General features: G+C 63.1%; 1 protein-coding gene across 22 annotated transcripts in view; it reads left to right on the top strand.

The window, feature by feature from the left end:
* PLEC (plectin) overlaps positions 1 to 13,972 on the top strand; it is a 166,566-nt gene that overhangs the window by 126,904 nt on the left and 25,690 nt on the right. For all 22 annotated transcript variants that reach the window (XM_043507195.1, XM_043507194.1, XM_043507196.1 and 19 more), the window contains 6 exons: positions 3,778 to 4,087; positions 4,932 to 5,009; positions 5,508 to 5,669; positions 6,257 to 6,361; positions 8,359 to 8,454; positions 8,894 to 9,019. In XM_043507195.1, the coding sequence (XP_043363130.1) occupies positions 3,778 to 4,087; positions 4,932 to 5,009; positions 5,508 to 5,669; positions 6,257 to 6,361; positions 8,359 to 8,454; positions 8,894 to 9,019 (877 nt within the window). The remainder of the gene's footprint in view (positions 1 to 3,777; positions 4,088 to 4,931; positions 5,010 to 5,507; positions 5,670 to 6,256; positions 6,362 to 8,358; positions 8,455 to 8,893; positions 9,020 to 13,972) is intronic.

Genomic DNA, 13,972 nt, shown 5'->3' with positions numbered 1-13,972 from the left:
TCTGCCCCGTCCGGCTGCAGCAGCCGTCTGTGTTCCTAGTGCCGGGTGGAACAGCAGCACTCCAATGATTTGCTCTTTGTTTGTTCCCCAAAGGGAGCAGCACCCAGATACTTCCTGGAGCATTGAAAGGGGAGGGGTGCATGCCTGCAGGGCAGCAGAGATCATGACACTGAGCAGAGCGATCAGGGCAGGCAGTGTGGGATACTGGCTGAAGCCAGTTCTGTGGACAAAACCATCAGCAGTGTCTACACTGGGTCTTTGTCGACAATAAAGGGAGGGGAAAAGACACAAGTCTCTCGTAGCGGTGGAAATTTTTTGTCACCAAAACTGGGTGTTTTTCACGACAAAAGTCCCATTGTAGTGTGTATGCGCTTGCTGTTTTGTCACCAAAAGGCAGTTTTTGGTGACAAAACTTGCCAGTGTAGACAAGCCCTTAGTTACTAGGTACCAAATGTCTGGGTAATTAGAGTGGGCATTGTCTCTGCCAGGCTCTCCATGAGAAAGGCCAAAAGCCATGTAGAGTGGACCTTGCAAAGGGCATTAAAACCAATAGTAAAAGGGTCTATAGCCACATATATAAAAAGAAAACAAGGAAAGAAGAAGTGGAACCGTTTAACACTGAGGATGGAGTGAAAGTTAAGGATAATCTAGGCATGGCCCAATATCTAAACAAATACTTTGCCTCGGTCTTTAATGAGGCTAATGAGGAGCGTAGGGATAATGGTAAGATGACAAATGGGAATGAGGATATGGAAGTAGATATTTCCACATCTGAGGTAGAAGCGAAACTCGAACAGCTTAATGGGACTAAATCGGGGGGCCCAGATAATCTTCGTCCAAGAATATTAAAGGAACTGGCACATGAAATTGCAAGCCCAATAGCAAGGATTTTTAATGAATCTGTAAACTCAGGGGTTGTACCATATGACTGGAGAATTGCTAACATAGTTCCTATTTTTAAGAAAGGTAAAAAAAGTGATCTGGGTAACTACAGGCCTGTTAGTTTGACATCTGTAGTATGCAAGGTCTTGGAAAACATTTTGAAGGAGAAAGTAGTTAAGGACATTGAGGCCAATGGTAATTGGGACAAAATACAACATGGTTTTACAAAAGGTAGATTGCATCAAATCAACCTGATCTCCTACTTTGAGACGGTAACAGGTTTTTTAGGCAAAGGGAACGCAGTGGATTTAATTTACCTCAATTTCAGTAAGGCATTTGATACGGTTCCACATGGGTAATTATTAGCTAAATTGGAAAAGATGGGAATCAACATGAAAATTGAAAGGTGGATAAGGAACTGGTTAAAGGAGAGGCTGCAACGGGTTCTACTGAAAGGCGAACTGTCAGGTTGGAGGGAGGTTACCAGTGGAGTTCCTCAGGGATCGGTTTTGGAACCAATCTTATTTAATCTTTTTATTACTGACCTTGGCACAAAAAGTGGGAGTGTGCTAATAAAGTTTGCTGATGACACAAAGCTGGTATTGCCAATTCAGAGAAGGATCGGGATATCATACAGGAAGATCTGGATGACCTTGTAAATTGGAGTAATAGTAATAGGATGAAATTTAATAGTGAAAAGTGCAAGGTCATGCATTTAGGGATTAGTAACAAGAATTTAGTAATAAACTGGGGACGCATCACTTGGAAGTAACAGAGGAGGAGAAGGACCTCGGCGTATTGGTTGACCACAGGATGACTATGAGCTGCCAGCGTGATATGGCTGTGAAAAAAGCTAATGCAGTCTTGCGATGCATCAGGCAGGGCATTTCCAGTAGGGATAAGGAGGTTTTAGTACCGTTATACAAGGCACTGGTGAGACCTCATCTGGAATACTGTGTGCAGTTCTGGTCTCCCATGTTTAAAAAGGATGAATTCAAACTGGAGCAGGTACAGAGAAGGGCTACTAGGATGATCTGAGGAATGGAAAACGTGCCTTATGAAAGGACGCTCAAGGAGCTTGGCTTGTTTAGCCTAACCAAAAGAAGGTTGAGGGGAGATATGATTGCTCTCTATAAATATATCAAAGGGATAAATACCACGGAGAGAGAGGAATTATTTAAGCTCAATACCAATGTGGACACAAGAACAAATGGATAAAAACTGGCCATCAGGAAGTTTAGACTTTAAATTAGATGAAGGTTTCTAACCATCAGAGGACTTTGGTTTTACCCCACTGGCTAACCACATATCACACAAGCAATTCCCTTAGATGCTCCAGTTTCCCTGTATCACCACCAGTGCCACTCGTTGTGGGGACGAATGGTTATGAAAACCAATACCCCAGTAAAAGAAAAAAGGTTCTCTCAATCCCAAAGGACCAAGCCCAGACCCAGGTCAATATACAAATCAGATCTTACCCACAAATCACGCTGTTGCCAATCCTTTAGAATCTAAAATCTAAAGGTTTATTCAGAAAAGGAAAAGATATAGATGAGAGCTAGAATTGGTGAAATGGAATCAATGACATACAGTGATGGCAAAGTTCTTGGTTCAGGCTTGCAGCAGTGAGAGAATAAAGTGCAGGTTCAAATCAAGTCTCTGGAGAACATCCACATCAGTCCGTAGTTCAGAGCTTCTGTTTGTAGCAGAGTCCCTCCAGAGGTATGAAGCAGGGCTGAAGACCAGATGGAGATGAGGCATCAGCCTTTTATAGTCTCCTCCAGGTATAAGGACCCTGCTTTGTTCTTTACAGCAAAATGGAGTTTGGAGTCACGTGGGCAAGTCCCTGCCTACTTTGCTGAGTCCCCAGGCGTGTCTGCCTTCTCTCAATGGGTCTGTTGTGTAGCTGATGGTCCTTAATGGGCCATCCAGCAGGCTAGGCAGAGCTGACACCAACTTGTCTGGGATGTCACCCAGAAGCATAGGAGAACTTTGAAGTGCAGACAGTATAGAGCCAATATTCATAACTTCAACTACAAAAATGAGACACACGTATAGACAGCATAATCATAACCAGCAAACCATAACCTTGTCTTAGACACCTCATTTGACCCCCCTTTATACAAGATTTGGTGCCACTACAGGACCTTGGTTGCAACAATGATCTATACAGTCCCAGTTCAAGTCAATAATGTCACAGCAGTAAATATGCCCAATGGGATGTTAGATGGGGTGGGATCTGAGTTACTACAGAGAATTCTTTCCTGGGTGTCTGGCTGATGAGTCTTGCCCACATGCTCCGGGTTTAGCTGATTGCCATATTTGGGGTCGGGAAGGAATTTTCCCCAAGGGCAGATTGACAGAGGCCCTGGGGGTTTTTCGCCTTCCTCTGTAGCGTGGAGCATGGGTCACTTGCTGGAGGATTCTCTGCACCTCGAAGTCTTTAAACCACGATTTGAGGACTTCAGTAGCTCAGACATAGGTCAGGGATTTGTTACAGGAGTGGGTGGGTGAGATTCTGTGGCCTGCGTTGTGCAGGTCAGACTAGATGATCAGAATGGTCCCTTCGGACCTTAAAGTCTATGATTCTATGACAGCCAGGCATCAGTCGCACCTGGCTCTCTGCAGAGTAAACAACCTTTCCCCCCAACCCAGTTAACCCTGCTCCTCATAGGGGAAACTGAGGAACACACACTATTCACACACGATATAATGCATAATTCCCACTCAGTCACAGGCCAGCTGGAACCTGCCCCTCCCGGGGGCACTCTGGGGCTGCTACCACCTCAGCTGTCCATGTCGCTCTGTACTGGCCCCCCATCCCCCTGGTTTGGCATCTGTGCCCCAAGCATGGCACAAGTGCCCCCAAACAGCGCCCCTCTACTCTGCCCGCAGGGTGTACCGCCTCCACGAGCGTCTGGTCGCCATCCGCACCGAGTACAACCTGCGCCTGAAGTCAGGCTCCTTGCAGCCGGCCCAGGTGGCCCTGCCCCTTGGCCAGCGGCCCCGGCAGAACCTGGAGGACGTCACACTGCGCTACCTGCAGGACCTGCTGGCCTGGGTGGAGGAGAACCAGAGCCGGCTCAACGGCGCCGAGTGGGGTGTGGACCTGCCCACGGTGGAGTCACAGCTGGGCAGCCACCGGGGCCTGCACCAGTCCATTGACGAGTTCCGGGCCAAGATCGAGCGGGCGCGAGCCGACGAGGTGAGGCGGGAGAGGGCTGAGCAGGACAGGCAGCCCGGCCCCCACCCCGAGGGGCTGGGACGTGGCTTTTCAGACCCTGCCCTCCACGTGCTGGGGTCGTGCCCTCCCCAAGCCCTGCCGTGGGCTGTGTTCGTGGGGTCCCACACCCACCAAGGCAGTGCAGCCCCCTCTGGAGGGACACAGGAGCTGCCCACAGCCTCCGTGGCCAGTTACCCAGGGCACAGCGTGGGCCCCTGAGCGGACAGTTCGCCAGGATGCCGGGATTCCCAGCCACCTGACGAGGGCTCGTGCCCAGCGGGTGAGCCTCCATGGCCTCAGCACTGCTCACGTCCCCCAGCCAGCTGCAGCCCCCTGCAGGGGCACAGGGCAGGCGAGACTTGGGGGTGCCGTGTGGACACAGATCCGAAAGGCTGTCGCCTCCTGAGCGACCGGAACGGCCAGGAGGCACCGGGGGCAGCACCCTGGGGTGGGCTGGGCAGGCCAGGATCAGAGAGTCTGAGATGGGGGATACTTACCCGTCTCGCCCGGGTGAGTGAGTGACACCAGCCATGGTGCCGTGGAGCACACGGAGCTCTCTGCAGAGACCAGTACGAGAGCCTCCTCCAAAAGAGAGCACCCCCTGCCGAGCCCCCCAGCCCCCGGCGCCGTCCTGGGGCCTGCGGTGCCCGCGAGGAGACGCCCACCCCCCAACCCCCGGCGCTATCCCGGGGCCTGCGGTGCCCGCGAGGAGACGCCCCTGCTGCGCTGGGCTGGCGATGGGGTTCGTGCACTAGGCCTGCGGCCGGAGCAGGGCCGGGGGTCACAGCTCTGTGCCGGCCGGGGGCTCACCGCTCTCTCCCCACAGGCCCAGCTCTCGTCCGCCCCACGCAGCGCCTACCGAGACTGCCTGGGCAAGCTGGACCTGCAGTACGCCCAGCTGCTGGTGAGTGGGCGGGAGGGGTGCAGGGGCGGGGGGGCTTCGAGGGAGCTGGGTGGGATGGTGGGGGTTTGAGGGCCTGTGGGGGGCTGTGTGCGGGGAGGGGGTGTGGGGGGCTGTGTGAGGGGAGGGGGGTTTGAGGGCCTGTGGGGGGCTGTGTTAGGGGAGGGGGCGTGGGGGGCTGTGTGCGGGCAGGGGATTTGGGGGGCTGTGTGAGGGGAGGGGGGTTTGAGGGCCTGTGGAGGGCTGTGTGAGGGGAGGAGGTTTGGGGGGCTGTGTGCAGGGAGAAGGTTTGGGGGGCTGTGTGAGGGGAAGGGGTTTGAGGGCCTGTGGGGGGCTGTGTGCGGGGAGGAGGTTTGGGGGGCTGTGTGAGGGGAAGGGGTTTGAGGGCCTGTGGGGGGCTGTGTGCGGGGAGGAGGTTTGGGGGGCTGTGTGAGGGGAGGGGGGTTTGAGGGCCTGTGTGAGGGGAGGGGGTGCCCTCATGCGCCCCGTGTGTGCCCCCAGAACTCGTCCAAGGCGCGGCTGCGGCACCTGGAGAGCCTGCAGGCCTTCGTGGGCGCCGCCACCCGGGAGCTGATGTGGCTGAACGAGAAGGAGGAGGAGGAGGTGGCCTACGACTGGAGCGACTGCAACCCCAACATGGCGGCCAAGAAGGAGAACTACTCGGTACTGCCCCGCCCCGGGGCTGCCCCCCGGGACTCACTCCTGCCCCCCGTGCAGCCTGCGTCCCAGGCCTGCAGTGCCCGCACGGGTGCTGGCTCCCTGCTGCCCTGGCAGAGACTTGCCTGGCACTGGTTGGCATTCCCGGCGGAAGGCGAAGCCGGGTGCTGGCGTCTGTGAGCAGGGCTGGCCTTGGGGAGGATGCGCTCAGCGCCAAGGGGAAGCAGGGACCCAAGCTCCCGTGGGGCACAGCTAGTCCAGGAGGCCGTGGACTGGGGGGGTCCTCTGGGGCTCTTCCCGGGCTCGCTGCGAGTGTCCCAGTGACGGGGCTGCCGGCTTCTGGGGCAGGCAGGACCCCAGCCGGATCCGCTGCCCTGCCAGGCAGCAAGCCCCAATCCCCCCGTCCTGACCCCCAAGAAAGACGGGCCCAGCGCTGACTGCAGGGCTGCTCTGCCCTGAGCTCTCTGTGCGTGTGCCCCATGTCCCCAGGGAGGGGCCTGCCCCTCGGGGGATCCCGGACACAGCTCAGGCCTGTGCATGGAGCTGCACCTCCAGCTGCTCACCTGCTGCTCCCTGTCTCTGCTGCGCACCAGGGGCTGATGCGGGAGCTGGAGCTGCGGGAGCATAAGATAAAGGAGATCCAGAGCACGGGGGACAGGCTGCTGCACGAGGACCACCCAGGCGGGCGGACCGTGGAGGTGAGGCCGGGGACAGGGCCCATTCTCGCTGGGCACCGGGCAGGCAGGGCGTGGAGAGGAGGGCAGGGCAGGGCCCGTTTTTGCTGGGCAATGGGTGGGCGGGCATTGGAGGTGAGGGCAGGGCAGGGCCCGTTTTCGCTGGGCTCTGGGCGGGCGGGCGTTGGAGGTGAGGCCGGGGACAGGGCCCGTTCTCGCTGGGCACCGGGCGGGCAGGGCATGGAGATGAGGCCGGGGACAGGGCCTGTTCTCGCTGGGCACCAGGCGGGCAGGGCGTGGAGATGAGGGCAGGGCAGGGCCCGTTCTCGCTGGGCACTGGGCGGGCAGGCGTTGGAGGTGAGGCGAGGAGCAGGGCCCGTTCTCGCTGGGCACCGAGCGGGCAGGCGTTGGAGATGAGGCCGGGGACAGGGCCCGTTCTCGCTGGGCAACGGGCGGGCGGGCGTTGGAGATGAGGCCGAGGACAGGGCCCATTCTCGCTGGGCACCAGGCAGGCAGGGCGTGGAGATGAGGGCAGGGCAGGGCCCGTTCTCGCTGGGCACCGGGCGGGCGGGCGTTGGAGGTGAGGCGAGGAGCAGGGCCCGTTCTCGCTGGGCACCGAGCGGGCAGGCGTTGGAGATGAGGCCGGGGACAGGGCCCGTTCTCGCTGGGCACCAGGCAGGCAGGGCGTGGAGATGAGGGCAGGGCAGGGCCCGTTCTCGCTGGGCACCGGGCGGGCGGGCGTTGGAGGTGAGGCGAGGGGCAGGGCCCGTTCTCGCTGGGCACCGGGCGGGCGGGCGTTGGAGATGAGGCGAGGACAGGGCCCGTTCTCGCTGGGCACCGGGCGGGCGGGCGTTGGAGATGAGGCCGAGGACAGGGCCCGTTCTCGCTGGGCACCGGGCGGGCAGGGCATGGAGATGAGGGCAGGGCAGGGCCCGTTCTCGCTGGGCACCGGGCGGGCAGGCGTTGGAGGTGAGGCGAGGGGCAGGGCCCGTTCTCGCTGGGCACCGAGCGGGCAGGCGTTGGAGGTGAGGCGAGGGGCAGGGCCCGTTCTCGCTGGGCACCGGGCGGGCGGGCGTTGGAGATGAGGCCGAGGACAGGGCCCGTTCTCGCTGGGCACCGGGCGGGCGGGCGTTGGAGATGAGGCCGAGGACAGGGCCCGTTCTCGCTGGGCACCGGGCGGGCAGGGCATGGAGATGAGGGCAGGGCAGGGCCCGTTCTCGCTGGGCACCGGGCGGGCAGGCGTTGGAGGTGAGGCGAGGGGCAGGGCCCGTTCTCGCTGGGCACCGAGCGGGCAGGCGTTGGAGGTGAGGCGAGGGGCAGGGCCCGTTCTCGCTGGGCACCGGGCGGGCGGGCGTTGGAGATGAGGCCGAGGACAGGGCCCGTTCTCGCTGGGCACCGGGCGGGCGGGCGTTGGAGATGAGGCCGAGGACAGGGCCCGTTCTCGCTGGGCACCGGGCGGGCGGGCGTTGGAGATGAGGCCGAGGACAGGGCCCGTTCTCGCTGGGCACCGGGCGGGCAGGGCATGGAGATGAGGGCAGGGCAGGGCCCGTTCTCGCTGGGCACCGGGCGGGCAGGCGTTGGAGGTGAGGCGAGGGGCAGGGCCCGTTCTCGCTGGGCACTGGGCAGATCATGCATGGGTAGTTCTGTGTGGCACCAGCCCCCCTCCCAGGATGGATTCAGCCTGTGGCTGTGGGAAATCACGAAACATGCAGGTCCCAGCCTGGTCACGAGGAGTCCGAGCCCGGCGGCCACTGGTGCGAGGGTGGGGTGTGGTAAATGGCCGCCAGGCAGCGGGTGAGTCTGGCCCAGCCCAGGAAGGGCTCTGGCCCTGCCCTTCTCGCCAGCCGAGAGGCTGGGGTGGCAGTGAACGGCCCCTGCTCCGAGAGCCCGACAATCCCAGTGTTGGGCCCGGGGCTGCTGGCGTCTGGGGCCCTGCGCTGGGTGCATCTCCCTGCCCGGGGCTCCAGGTGCCAGTGGGCGGCTGCGGGGCTCGGCCCAGGGTGACGCTGGTTCTGTTCCAGGCCTTCCAGGCTGCTCTGCAGACCCAGTGGAGCTGGATGCTCCAGGTGTGCTGCTGCATCGAGGCCCATCTGAAGGAGAACACGGCCTACTTCCAGGTAACGGGGCGGGGGCGGCCTGGCCGGGGGCGAGAGGGAAGGAGCGCCTGGGGGGAGAGGTGCCAGGGGGCACCTGGCTGCGGGGAGTGGGGGGCCAGGGAGGCGAGGCGCCTGGCGGGGAGGCAGGATGCCAGAGGAGAGGTGGGCACCCACCGGAGGGCAGAGCCCCTAGTGGGGAGGGGGCAGGGGGCCAGGGAGGAGAGGTGCCTGGTGGGGGGGCAGGGCGCCCCCACTGGCAGGCGGGGGTCACGCTTTGAGCAGCATCTGTCCCTGCTCCCCCAGGCAGGCGCAGATCAGTAAATACACGCAGCTCTCTGCGCCCAAGGGGGCCCGGCACTCGGCCGGGCGGGAGCTGAGGTGCCCCCCCGGCAGCTGGCCTGGGCCAGGCAGAGTGGCCCCCGCATGGGGCTGGCAGGTGCTGACCCCCCTCCCCCCGCAGTTCTTCTCAGACGTGAAGGAGGCAGAGGAGTTCCTGAGAAAGACACAGGAGACCATGAAGAAGAAATTCTCGTGCGACCGCACCATCACCGTGACACGCCTTGAGGACCTGCTGCAGGACGCCCTTGTAAGTGACCTCTCCCCCCACCCCCGCCCCAGGTTGCTGGGGGCCTTCGTGAGAGTCAATCCCCATTTCCCGTCTGTCCCCCTTCCGGCGCCCCCCCCGCCGTGCTGCGGGGCACCCTCGGGAGTGCCCCCTGCCACCTTCCTTCCCTCTCGCCCCACCCTCGGGAGTGCCCTACCCCCTTCCCCTGCAGGGGCCACTCAGAGGAACCCCTCCCCACCTCCCCTATCACCTCCCATCCTGGACCCCCAGGAGAGGTGCCTGGCCCCGGCTTTGGAAGAGTCTCTAGGACGAACCCTTCAGTGGGCCTGACCCCCGGGGGCCTCGCTCTGCCTCGGGGCAGCCGCCCGGCTGCGCTGCCCCCTCAGGCTGGGGCTCTGGGCCTGCAGCCCCCCTCGCCGCCCCGTGAGCTCCAGCGAGTCCCGCTGAGCCCGAGGGAGGCTCATCCCCCGCACGGACCCATGCTCCTGCCCCCAGTGCCGCGCACGCCGCATTGCCAAAGGAGCCGGTTTGTCCTGTAACTGGCACACGGCACAGGCTGGCCGGAGGGGAGCCTCGTCCTGGGATTCTCAGCAAGGGGAGCCCCCCGTACACACCCCCTGACCCCGTCACCCCGCCCCCATCACCCTGCACTGTCTCTAACCCCCGTCATCCCGCCCCCGTCACCCTGCACTGCCTCTAACCCCCATCACCCCACCCCCATCACCCTGCATTGCCTCTAACCCCCATCACCCCACCCCCATCACCCTGCCCCCATCACCCTGCACTGCCTCTAACCCCCATCACCCCACCCCCGTCACCCTGCACTGCCTCTAACCCCCGTCACCCCACCCCATCACCCTGCCCCCATCACCCTGCACTGCCTCTAACCCCCATCACCCCACCCCCGTCACCCTGCACTGCCTCTAACCCCCATCACCCCACCCCCGTCACCCTGCACTGCCTCTAACCCCCATCACCCCACCCCCGTCACCCTGCACTGCCTCTAACCCCCGTCACCCCACCCCCATCACCCTGCCCCCATCACCCTGCACTGCCTCTAACCCCCATCACCCCACCCCCATCACCCTGCCCCCATCACCCTGCACTGCCTCTAACCCCCATCACCCCACCCCCGTCACCCTGCCCTGCCTCTAACCCCCATCACCCCACCCCCATCACCCTGCCCCCATCACCCTGCACTGCCTCTAACCCCCATCACCCCACCCCCGTCACCCTGCACTGCCTCTAACCCCTGTCACCCCACCCCCATCACCCTGTCCCCCATCACCCTGCACTGTCTCTACCCCCCCGTCACCTCGCCCCATCACCCTGCACTGCCTCTAACCCCCATCACCCCACCCCCGTCACCCTGCACTGCCTCTAACCCCCGTCACCCTGCCCCCATCACCCTGCACTGCCTCTAACCCCCATCACCCCCCCCCCCATCACCCTGCCCCCATCACCCTGCACTGCCTCTAACCCCCGTCACCCCACCCCCATCACCCTGCCCCCATCACCCTGCACTGCCTCTAACCCCCATCACCCCACCCCCATCACCCTGCACTGCCTCTAACCCCCATACCCCACCCCCATCACCCTGCCCCCATCACCCTGCACTGCCTCTAACCCCCATCACCCCCCCCCCCATCACCCTGCCCCCGTCACCCTGCACTGCCTCTAACCCCCCATCACCCCACCCCCCGTCACCCTGCACTGCCTCTAACCCCCAGTCACCCCACCCCCATCACCCCTGCCCCCATCACCCTGCACTGCCTCTAACCCCCATCACCCCACCCCCATCACCCTGCCCCCATCACCCTGCACTGCCTCTAACCCCCATCACCCCACCCCCGTCACCCTGCACTGCCTCTAACCCCCGTCACCCTGCCCCCGTCACCCTGCCCCCATCACCCTGCACTGCCTCTAACCCCCATCACCCCACCCCCGTCACCCTGCCCTGCCTCTAACCCCCATCACCCCGCCCCCATCACCCCGCCCCCATCACCCTGCCCTGCCTCTAACCCCCATCACCCCACCCCCGTCACCCTGCACTGCCTCTAACCCCCATCACCCCGCCCCCATCACCCTGCACTGTCTCTAACCCCTGTCACCCCACCCCCATCACCCTGTCCCCCATCACCCTGCACTGTCTCTACCCCCCCGTCACCTCGCCCCATCACCCTGCACTGCCTCTAACCCCCATCACCCCACCCCCATCACCCTGCCCCCATCACCCTGCACTGCCTCTAACCCCCGTCACCCTGCCCCCATCACCCTGCACTGCCTCTAACCCCCATCACCCCACCCCCATCACCCTGCCCCCATCACCCTGCACTGCCTCTAACCCCCATCACCCCACCCCCATCACCCTGCACTGCCTCTAACCCCCATCACCCCACCCCCCATCACCCTGCCCCCATCACCCTGCACTGCCTCTAACCCCCATCACCCTGCCCCCATCACCCTGCACTGCCTCTAACCCCCATCACCCTGCCCCCATCACCCTGCACTGCCTCTAACCCCCCATCACCCCACCCCCATCACCCCGCCCCCGTCACCCTGCACTGCCTCTAACCCCCGTCACCCCACCCCCATCACCCCACCCCCGTCACCCTGCACTGCCTCTAACCCCCGTCACCCTGCCCCCATCACCCTGCACTGCCTCTAACCCCCATCACCCACCCCCATCACCCCGCCCCCGTCACCCTGCACTGCCTCTAACCCCCGTCACCCCACCCCCATCACCCTGCCCCATCACCCTGCACTGCCTCTAACCCCCGTCACCCCACCCCCATCACCCTGCCCCCATCACCCTGCACTGCCTCTAACCCCCATCACCCCACCCCCATCACCCTGCCCCCGTCACCCTGCACTGCCTCTAACCCCCATCACCCCACCCCCATCACCCTGCCCCCATCACCCTGCACTGCCTCTAACCCCCATCACCCCACCCCATCACCCTGCACTGCCTCTAACCCCCATCACCCCACCCCCATCACCCTGCCCCCATCACCCTGCACTGCCTCTAACCCCCATCACCCCACCCCCATCACCCTGCCCCCGTCACCCTGCACTGCCTCTAACCCCCATCACCCCACCCCCATCACCCTGCACTGCCTCTAACCCCCGTCACCCCACCCCCATCACCCTGCCCCCATCACCCTGCACTGCCTCTAACCCCCGTCACCCCACCCCCATCACCCTGCCCCCATCACCCTGCACTGCCTCTAACCCCCATCACCCCACCCCCATCACCCTGCCCCCATCACCCTGCACTGCCTCTAACCCCCATCACCCCACCCCCGTCACCCTGCACTGCCTCTAACCCCCGTCACCCTGCCCCCATCGCCCTGCACTGTCTCTAACCCCTGTCACCCCACCCCCATCACCCTGTCCCCCATCACCCTGCACTGTCTCTACCCCCCCCGTCACCTCGCCCCATCACCCTGCACTGCCTCTAACCCCCATCACCCCACCCCCATCACCCCTGCCCCCATCACCCTGCACTGCCTCTAACCCCCATCACCCCACCCCCGTCACCCTGCACTGCCTCTAACCCCCGTCACCCTGCCCCCATCACCCTGCACTGCCTCTAACCCCCATCACCCCACCCCCATCACCCTGCCCCCATCACCCTGCACTGCCTCTAACCCCCATCACCCCACCCCCATCACCCTGCACTGCCTATAACCCCCATCACCCCACCCCCATCACCCTGCCCCCATCACCCTGCACTGCCTCTAACCCCCATCACCCTGCCCCCATCACCCTGCACTGCCTCTAACCCCCATCACCCCGCCCCCATCACCCTGCACTGTCTCTAACCCCTGTCACCCCACCCCCATCACCCTGTCCCCCATCACCCTGCACTGTCTCTACCCCCCCGTCACCTCGCCCCATCACCCTGCACTGCCTCTAACCCCCATCACCCCACCCCCATCACCCTGCCCCCATCACCCTGCACTGCCTCTAACCCCCATCACCCCACCCCCGTCACCCTGCACTGCCTCTAACCCCCGTCACCCTGCCCCCATCACCCTGCACTGCCTCTAACCCCCATCACCCCACCCCCATCACCCTGCCCCCATCACCCTGCACTGCCTCTAACCCCCATCACCCCACCCCCATCACCCTGCACTGCCTCTAACCCCCATCACCCCACCCCCATCACCCTGCCCCCATCACCCTGCACTGCCTCTAACCCCCATCACCCTGCCCCCATCACCCTGCACTGCCTCTAACCCCCATCACCCTGCCCCCATCACCCTGCACTGCCTCTAACCCCCATCACCCCACCCCCATCACCCCGCCCCCCGTCACCCTGCACTGCCTCTAACCCCCGTCACCCCACCCCCATCACCCCACCCCCGTCACCCTGCACTGCCTCTAACCCCCGTCACCCTGCCCCCATCACCCTGCACTGCCTCTAACCCCCATCACCCCACCCCCATCACCCCGCCCCCGTCACCCTGCACTGCCTCTAACCCCCGTCACCCCACCCCCATCACCCTGCACTGCCTCTAACCCCCGTCACCCCACCCCCATCACCCTGCCCCCATCACCCTGCACTGCCTCTAACCCCCATCACCCTGCACTGCCTCTAACCCCCATCACCCCACCCCCATCACCCTGCACTGCCTCTAACCCCCATCACCCCACCCCCATCACCCTGCCCCCATCACCCTGCACTGCCTCTAACCCCCATCACCCCACCCCCATCACCCTGCCCCCGTCACCCTGCACTGCCTCTAACCCCCATCACCCCACCCCCGTCACCCTGCACTGCCTCTAACCCCCGTCACCCCACCCCCATCACCCTGCCCCCGTCACCCTGCACTGCCTCTAACCCCGTCACCCCACCCCCATCACCCTGCCCCATCACCCTGCACTGCCTCTAACCCCCATCACCCCACCCCCATCACCCCACCCCCGTCACCCTGCACTGCCTCTAACCCCCGTCACCCTGCCCCCATC

The sequence above is a fragment of the Dermochelys coriacea genome, chromosome 2 (assembly GCF_009764565.3).
Source record: "Dermochelys coriacea isolate rDerCor1 chromosome 2, rDerCor1.pri.v4, whole genome shotgun sequence".
Classification (NCBI taxonomy): Eukaryota; Metazoa; Chordata; order Testudines; family Dermochelyidae; genus Dermochelys; species Dermochelys coriacea.
The sequence above is the reverse complement of the archived record's forward strand: the minus strand, read 5'-3'. Positions and strand labels throughout refer to the sequence as shown.